Here is a 9,776-nt window from a genome sequence, read left to right as displayed (position 1 = left end):
CTGTCGTGTAGATCAAATCATTTCTCATGATTCACACGATTAAAGGCTTTAGATGAATCAATAAAACACATTCAAATTGTGGAATTTTTGCTAATATTCAAATCTCCTTTTTTTTTTTATCATTTTATTATTTTTTCTGTGTATTAAAATTCTCTCAAAAACTTTGGATACAAAACTGGCCAAAGCTACAGATCGATAATTATCCATACTATTTATTTTCCCAGCTTTATCTTTAATATGATAGATAGATAGATAGATAGATAGATAGATAGATAGATAGATAGATAGATAGATAGATAGATAGATAGATAGATGACACAAATAAAGTCATATATATATATATATATATATATATATATATATATATATATATATATATATATATATATATACATAAATAATTAAATACAACAATACAAAATAAACAAACAAACCAATAAGTAGATAATAAGTTAATGAGCACATACAAACATATCAATAAACAGACATAAGTAAACAAATAAATAAATAAAAATAGATAGATAGATAGATAGATAGATAGATAGATAGATAGATAGATAGATAGATAGATAGATAGATAGATAGATAGATAGATAGATAGATAGATAGATAGAATATACAAATAAATAGATAATAAATAAGATTTTGTTTTTAGTAACTTTATTGTGTTTTATGTAACAGTTTCGTAATTTATTTTTGCATTTATTTAAAAAAAAAAAAAAAAAAAAAACTCACGTGCATACTTTTACTTTGACGCTAGCTTACGTCTTCCGTGCAACCCTAAACCGCGCCCTATTAAACAAGTGCACTAGATAAATTCCCTATACGCCCTGGTACCTGTAAGGAATTAGTGCACCTATACAGGGTGCGTCAAGGCGTTTTGGAGTTCACCCCCTGGATCCCGGAAGTAACAATTGCTCGAGTCTCGGTCGTAGCAGATACAGCAGCTGGTCTCAGGGAAACTCGGAGCTCCGATTGCGCTACTACAGAGATCAACCAGGACACACACAAATACACACACTTTTACACACACACACACAAACACGCACAAACACGCATACACATACACACACATCCCGGTGCTATGGCGTTAAAAAGAATACAGAAGGTAAGCGGTGGATGTCGCGGAGGCATCTGACAGTTACAACACATCCAAGGGTGAAGTTGTATCTATCCGTGTGTGTGTGTGTGTGTGTGTGTGTGTGTGTGTGTGTCTGTCTGTCTGTCTGTCTGTCTGTCTGTCTGTCTGTCTGTCTGTGTTTTTGTTTTCTTGTTTATTTTCCTCTCTCTGTCTCAGAGTCGGTGGATGAGTAGCAGCAGGGTCTCAGCGGTTGTGCCGAATATTAGCTAATGCTAGGCTGTTTAGTCAGTTTCCTAGATTCTTTCTTTCTTTCTTTCTTTCTTTCTTACTTTCTTTCTTTCTTTCTTTCTTTATCTATTCAGTTTTTCCTTTGTCCCCTCCGCCCCTGAGCTCTAATAAGATCAGTGTCACACTTTCAGTTTATTTTTCTCGCTCCTCCGTCAGTTGTCGGATGGGCTCGAGCTACTTAGCACTACTCGGGCCTGACGTCATTTGTTTGTTTGTTTGCTTGCTTGAGGGGTTCGTTTCACGCGTCGTTGTTTTTCGGAATCCATCCACGTTCTTGGCACAAAATAAGAACACCCTACCGATTATTTGGTGACCTACCAATTGCCATGACATTGGTGTTATTTAGATTAGTAGCTTATTTATACGTTTGTTTGTTTTTGTTTGTTCGTTTGTTTGTTTGAGCTGATATTTTACACCCGTTTTTTTTTCCCAGACGGGGGCATTTCTCGTGTCGTTGTTTCAGAAATATATCCACGAGTTTGGCACAAAATATCACCACGTACAATTTAAATCCATGACATTGGTGTAACCTCGATTTGTTTTCTTATTTACCTGTTTGTTTGCTTGGTTTGTTTGTTTGTTTGGTTTATGTGCCTAGCTGACACTTTTCCCTCTCAGCCCTCATGTGTTGTGGTTTTCATTGTGAGACTACACAGTTCAGGAGTGTTCTAGCTCTGGACTACACTGAATGCTGAATGCCCTAGTGCATTTATTGTTCATTTTTTTCACTTGTAAACAACTTCCGGCATTGCAGGAATGTGGAAGTGCCGCTGTTTTTGCTCAGGATGTGACGTCAGAGGTTGCCACGCAACATGGTAAACCTCAACTTGGAAAACCGCAACTTGCGGACAAGAGCAATAACTGTCATTCATTAATGAGTACTCTGATGGTATGTCCCGTATGTAGGCACGACTACACCTGAGCTTTTCAGAGCCTGTGAAAAGTTTGGAAACATCTAGAATTTTATGGATTTTTTTGGCGGGATACATGCAAGTTTTCTTTCGGTTTTTGCAACGAACTAAGTCAAATATATACATTTACAGATGTAACACTTCGGTAAACACTCCTCCTTTAGTATGAAAAACAGCTTAACACTCTTGGCATTCAGACAGTTTCTCCAAACGTTCAGCTGAAACACTTTGCATCTTGTAAAACCTGCCAAAGATGGTCTTCACTAGTTGAGGATTTCTTTCTGACCTTGCGATCCAGTTCAGACTGTTTCTAATGCTTCGAGAACTTGGATGTATAATTTGGGTCGTTGTCTTGTTGTGTGATGAAGTTGGTTCCAAAGGTATTGGGTCACCTAATCATAAGTACAGTATATGTTTTTTTTTTTTGAGCATCGCATTCCACATTTAGTCCCAATTTGCTCTTATGATTCCCTCACTCTTCTGGGAAGATGTTCCACTAGATTTTGGAGTGTGCTTATGAATATTTGTGTTTATCAGCCGCAAGTGTATTACTAAAGGCAGGTACTGATGAAGGTGAGGAGGCCTGGGGGTGCAGTCAGCATTCCAATTCAGTGTTCAGTAGGGATGAGATCAGAGCTCTATAGCAGCAAGATCTTCCTCTCCAAAGCATGTGAACCAGATCTTCATGGAGCTCACTTTGTGCACAGGGGTATTGCCATGCTGGAACAGGTTTGGGTTTCCAAGTTCAAATAACCGCAACATTTTATTATAGTGATTGTAAAGACGTCTTGTACAATTGAGTGCCTCCAGCTTTGTGGTAACAGTTTGGAAAAGAAGCACATATAGCAGGAAAGGTCAGGTGACCCAATACTTTTGGAAATATAGTGTATGTTTTTCTGTTAGAGCCAAAAAAGGTCAAATTCGGACTCATCTGTGAACAGAACTTTATTCGATTCTTCCGTGTTTTCGCCTTTTACCTAGTTTGTTGCTTATAAACAAAAGGAACACACGTGTCTCAAAACAACAATAAAACACTAGGTGTTTCAAAATTCCCGACAGGCTCTGTACATCTCGTACATGTTCCTACCACAAAGTTGTCCTTGGTGTTTTTGTGTGTCTCCGTGTGCAAACGTGTGCGTCTGGAAGACAGGATTTGACAAGGTTGGCCTGGAGGAACCTCAGCCCCATTAAACACACATGGGATGAACTGGATGGTGGACATTTTATTCTATGTTATTATTATTGATTAATGATATTCATCCATGTGAAGACACTGATCATGTTAATGATTTCTCACAATAATTATCAACAATGATTTAACAAAGTAGGAAACAGCTATTTTTAGAAAAGGCCCGCGGGCTACTCACGTGGTCCTTGAGGGCAACCTGGTGCACCATGTTGGTGACCCCTGGTCTCGATGAATGGTTTTCACTGTACTTTCACTACACAAACTTTCTGCATTCCTGGATGTTTTTTACAAGTGCAGATTAAAGCAATAATCTGCAACAACAGATTATGTAACAATATACTGTATATATATTTTTTTTACCACATTTGTCCCGCACAGTCACAGCACCGAAGCCCTGACAAATATCCGACACTGCAATTAGAAAAGCAATTAGCAACAACAACTCAAGATGTTGTACTTTATTTGATATTTAAACACCTGCTACACAAAAGATAGGATTACGCAATCGTTGCGTGGTCAGTATGACCTCTATCTAATATTCAGAATAAACACCGGGTGATCTCGTACAGAATTCGGTCCATCAGTTTGCTCTTTTTGGTTTTCTTTTATTGAAAATGTTGCTTTCCTGATTCGCTCTAATCATCATTTTTGTGTGTCCTATAGGAGCTCCAAGACTTGCAAAGGGATCCTCCTGCACAGTGCTCAGCTGGACCTGTTGGAGACGACTGTAAGTCTATAGATCTACCGTTTGTTTATTAAATAACACGATATCGGTGGGTTTCAGACGTTCGACTTTGAGTTAACGTCGCAATCTTCTGTGCTTTGCAGTGTTTCACTGGCAGGCAACAATAATGGGACCTGTAAGTATTTTTCTTCTTTGAAACTGCGTTGGATTTTTGCTAAAAAAATAAAACAAAGATCTTAAAAATACTGCTGCAAAGCAAAGCCAAGGTGCTATGACCTTCCCTTCTTTTTTATTTTGTATTTTTTTGGTTTTCCAACAGACCGATAGTCCGTACCAAGGAGGGGTGTTCTTCCTTACTATCCACTTTCCCACAGACTATCCGTTCAAGCCTCCGAAGGTAATTAGTTATATCCCCAGCCTGCCTTTTTCCATTCGCTGGTGATTTGGTTTAATGTGTGTTTTTTTTTTTTTTTTTTTCTTCCCATTTCTGCTTTTCACAGGTAGCATTTACGACAAAAATTTATCACCCAAACATAAACAGTAATGGAAGTATTTGCTTGGACATCTTGAGGTCACAGTGGTCTCCAGCTCTAACGGTCTCAAAAGGTACAGACTTTTACTTAGAAATAACATCACTCACTCATTAAATATATTCGTTACAACGCAGCAGCGTTTATTTACCTGACGGGTCCAAACATGTCGATTCATGAATTGGTGTTTATTATAGAAGATTTTTTTTCCTGATCTTTCCTGATCTTTCCTGGTACGCGTTTTATAATAACTGTTTATACGCTGAAAAGTGTATGGTGCATATTTTGCATAATCGAAGAAAAAAATTGTACTCGATGAACATTTTATTACTGATATTTAATGGTTTTCTGTAAACAGACACATATTTACTGTATGTAACACTTACGGAACGAAGTGTCTTTAAAGCTTTGGGGGAAAAAAACAAAACAAAAGTTGCTGAGTAAACAGTAGGGGTGGGAGAAAAAAATCGATTCACCAAACTATCGCGATTCTTTTTAAAACGATTTTGAGATCGATTCGTCTACCTCAGAATCGATATATATTTGATTATTTAACTTTTTCAGAGAGGTGGCGGGAAGATGTTACCGCTTTTATTACAACAGAGGGCGAAACGTATTTTGTCGTTGTCCGTATTAGATGACGTCTTATCCGTTTTAAGCTGGTGCGAGAAAGCAAAACTATTGCAAAGTCAGTGGAGCAAACCTCTTTGAGAATTGTTTAACGGATAAAGATCCTGCTTTAGTCACAGACATTGTGTCTAATATGGTTATCGCTGCCCAATTAACCGTCTTTCTCCATATTAAGTGCTACGCGCACACTCATAATCTGGCCTCACAGCGCGCACTGAAGCTGCCCGCTGTCGCGACGTTACTCGGATGAGTACGACATATCACTGGATATTTCCATAGAAGTGCTGCAGGACTTCATGTTTTGCAGGAAAAACAAAAGTTACTGGAGCTCCCTGTGCACAAACTTATACCAGATGTTTCAACAAATGCCATAATAGCTCTCACCTGAGGTGAGGAAGAGAGAGAAGTATATTAGCACCTTGACTGAGTTGAACATTGGAACAGTTTAACGGCACTTTTATTTTATTTCAGAGAGTATTGTTTTTAGTTATTTGTTGCACATTTAAATATTATATTCAAGTTTGAGGTACTTGAAAAGGTTTATGCTTCAAGGTTCTTTATGCACTATGTATGTGTGTGCTCCTGAAATAAAAATTCAGAAAGATGTGATGCATTATTTTTGTTAATATAACTCATATACAGTCTTTTTAAGGGTATGATCAAGTATTTGCCATTGTCTAATCTTTTATTAAGCAAACAAAAATCACAATTTAAACAATGAATCGCAATATGTATTGAATCGGCACAAAAGTATCGGGATAGTATTGAATCGCCAGATTAGTGAATCGTCCCAGCCCTAGTAAACAGTTGGTTAAAGTTGCTATAATGTAAGTGATCACAGGAACTAGTTTGTCTCCGAGACATTTCAGAACATTAAATGGAACTATAAATGGACAAAAAGCACGCCGTCCAGTAATAAATTGAACGTAAGCGACGATAGTTGACAAATCGATTGAACGATGATTTCCCTTGTGTGTCAAATCTAAGAATATCATGAATTGCATTCACTTTTTTGTTGTTGTTTGTTTTTTGTTTTTTGTACAGTTCTGTTGTCCATATGCTCCTTGCTCTGTGACCCAAACCCTGACGACCCCTTAGTCCCAGACATAGCGCACATCTACAAAACAGACAAAGAAAAGTAAGTTTATTACTGTGACCTATAAAGCACCGTATTACCGTTTGTTGTTTGTAATATATAAATTGTAGTCTTATAAATAGCCTCTAGAAGATCATGCAACGTGTGGGGCAGGGGTGGTTCTGTGGTTAAGGCTCTGGGTTACTGATCATAAGGTTGAGGGATCAAGCCCCTGTATGACCAAGCTGCCACTCATTCAGCAAGACCCCAAACTTTTAAAGCTTCAGGGGTGCTCTATTTATGACCAAACTTTTGATGTCACCCATCCTCCAGGATGGGTTCCCCTTTGAGTCTGGTTCCTCTCAAGGTTTCTTCCTCATATCATCTAAGGGAGTTTTTCCTTGCCACTGTCGCCACGGCTTGCTCATCAGGGACAAACGCACACCATTCACCTTCACTGTTGTTTTCTGTAAAGCTGCTTTGAGACAATGTCTGTTGTGAAAAGCGCTATACAAATAAACTTGACTTGACTTGACTTGACTCTATCATGGCTGGCACTGCGCACTGACCCCAGCTTCCTAACATCGCTGGGATATGGGAAGAAGAATTTCACTGTGCTGTAATGTACATGTGACAAGTAAAAAGCCTCTTTACCTATTTAAGTCTATGATCAGCCAGTTTTCCGGCCACCAGAACACTATATCTAGATATAGATAAATATAATTAATTAATCTATATATATAAAGCTCAAATACCACTGACTGACTCACTCACTCATCACGAAATCTTAAAAACCACTGCACGGATTGCAATGAAATTTGGAACATACCTTCCTCTTGGGTCTTAGGTGCTCACTAAGAAAGGGTTTTGAAAAATTCGCCCTGGATCGGGGCTAACTAGCGAAAAACGCGATTTCTCACGCATTGTAAACTCTTCAAAATAACAGTACGGATCCTCATGAAACTTACTACATTGTTTCTTATTACATGTTAGATGCACGATAAAAATTATTTTCAAAGTAGTTTGCCCTGTATCAGTACTACAAAGGGGTAGTACGTTATTTGTTGACGTTACGTTCTGATCTCTGATCATCCAGTCCTGCTCAGTGCTTACTGCTTATTGCCATATTGCTTAGCGTTCTGCCTTCCGTAGCGAAGCACGGGTACTTTCAGCTAGTTATTAATAATAACATCTAATTAAAGGTAAATTGAGCGAATTTGTTTGCCCTTCACATTAATCGGAACCCAAGATGTAGCTCTTAGTTTCAAAAAGGTTGGTGACCCCCTGCTCGATAGTTTACTCAGAATGGTGCAATAAACAAAACATCCAGTGAGCGGCATTTGTGCGAGCAGAAACGCCATGTTGACGAGAGAGGGCAATGAAGAACAGCCAGACTGCTTTGAGCTGACAGAACTTTCTTTCGCTTTCTCCCATTAGGGGTCGCCACAGCGGATCATCCGTATTCGAGATCCGCATGTTCAATTTGACACGTTTTTACGCGATGCCGGGCTTGGGACCGGCACTAAGAGTGCACTGGCTTAATGGCTGGGGTTGATTTCCTGACCGGGGATCGAACCCAGGCTGCAGTGGCGAGAGCGCCGCATCCTAACCACTAGACCAACAGGGAACCTCTTTGAGCTGACAGAAAGACTGCAAAAACCCAGATAATCATTTTACAATTGTGGCGAGTAGAAAAGCATCTCAGAATGCGTAACATTTCGAACTTTGGAGTGCATGGGCTCAAACTGCAGAAGACCACTTAAAGATCTGTTAAACAAGACCAGAAAGCTGAGGCTGAAGTGGGCACAGGCTGACCAAAACTGGCCTGCTGAGAGAAAAAAAAAACAAAGCCTGGTCTGATAAATGGTCATTTCTGGGTTAAAATTTGGTGGCAACAAAACGAACACATGCCAGTCTAGGCTGATGGATATGGTAAATGTCAGGGTTTCCGTGGGGTCTTAAAATCTAGAAGAAAAAAAGTCTAAAATTAAAAAATCTACCTTAAGTCTAACACTCATTGTAGCACTTTAGAATGTTGTTGTTGTTGTTGTTTCCTTGGTGTTTTAGTTCTTTCTTTCGAAGGTCCAAATATAATTCGCTGTATTACGACTACGTGCAACAGCCAATCAGCTTTCTGTTGTTGGCACGAATCTCTCATTAATTGTACCACTGACGTTAAACAGATTTTAGTTTTTGTCTATGGGGAAGTGCACGTTTAGCGATACTTGGCTTGCATATTATACCCCCCCCCCACACACACACACACACACACACACACACACACACACACTCCCCCCCCCAACTGCCAAGACTGCAAAACCTGTTTTATAGCACGTCATAACAGGTAATGTGTGCATTTGTTATTTAGATAATGTTTTCCTTTTTAATTAATTATTAATTTGTTCTTTATTTGTTACAGATACAACAGACTAGCAAGAGAATGGACCCAAAAGTATGCCATGTGAAGACTTAATGGACATTTTTTAAGTCACAGATCACTGTTAAATTCTAGCATAAAAAAATAAATAAAATAAAAAAGTGAAAAAAATGACTTAGGTTATATTACTAAACGCATTGTATTGATAACATTTGACCATCTTAAGTGACCAACACCTAAACTAGTATGTCAGAGGGGAGCGTTATTGTTTAATTTAATTTTTTTTTTTTTTTTGCACAAAACAAAAAAAGCAAAAGCGGTTATTCACCCTGTGCGTTTCTCCCACCATTTTTCCCTTTCTGGCAATGTGGGGCACTTTGCATTTTCTTCATTGTATTGTAGATCCTATTTAAAATTGGCATGGCATTGTACAGCTGCAGTTACCCCAGATCAGGGGAATTAAGGACAATGTGTTTCTCATTCAATTTAAATCCATTTTGTTTAGATATTTTTATTGTATAGTTAAAATTTGACTATACTTGATTTTTCTTTTCTTTTTTTTTAATTTTTCATTAAAATTTGTTTTAAAATGACATGTCTCGTTTGATGCTTTTATTAACCGTTGTACAACCTTATATTGTATATTACCTTTATAGGAAACGTGTGAAGATGTAGTTGGATGGATTTTATTTATTTATTGGGTGGTCCTCAAATTCTACTGTTCCCTTTTACATTTGAGTTAGGACTCAAATCATCGTTAATTGTCTTCTCATTATGTTTTAAAACAATACTGGTGCATTAGGAGAGCGCCTGTTTTTAATTTATCTTTAAGTTTCTTTTCATTCACACTGTATGTAAACCAGCATTGCTCCAAGACCCTGCCTGTGAGGAGACCCCATGTCTGCATAGCTTTTCTCCTGTTTTCCTCCCATGCCCTGAAAACATCCTGGTTCTTGATGTGAATACTGTGGACTGCGAAGGACCGACTTTCCATCCTGCATTCCCATCTT

General features: G+C 38.3%; 1 protein-coding gene across 2 annotated transcripts; it reads left to right on the top strand.

Annotated features, from left to right (window-relative positions):
- The first annotated feature begins 792 nt into the window (after positions 1-792).
- Positions 793-9,359, top strand: ube2d1b (ubiquitin-conjugating enzyme E2D 1b). Of its 2 annotated transcripts, none has more exons than XM_083556802.1 (7): positions 793-1,108; positions 4,133-4,196; positions 4,298-4,329; positions 4,474-4,551; positions 4,655-4,760; positions 6,359-6,452; positions 8,809-9,359. In XM_083556802.1, the coding sequence occupies exons 1-7, from the start codon at positions 1,085-1,087 to the stop codon at positions 8,852-8,854; spliced, it is 444 nt and encodes a 147-aa protein (XP_083412928.1). In that variant the 5' UTR covers positions 793-1,084; the 3' UTR covers positions 8,855-9,359. The 2 variants fall into 2 exon arrangements, with proteins under 2 accessions (XP_083412928.1, XP_083412929.1); XM_083556803.1 differs by lacking the exon at positions 793-1,108 and adding an exon at positions 1,296-2,184.
- Positions 9,360-9,776: the final 417 nt, after the last annotated feature.

Source organism: Silurus aristotelis, assembly GCF_946808225.1.
Source record: "Silurus aristotelis genome assembly, chromosome: 12".
NCBI classification, from domain to species: Eukaryota; Metazoa; Chordata; class Actinopteri; order Siluriformes; family Siluridae; genus Silurus; species Silurus aristotelis.
This window is presented reverse-complemented; position numbering and strand designations above follow the sequence as displayed.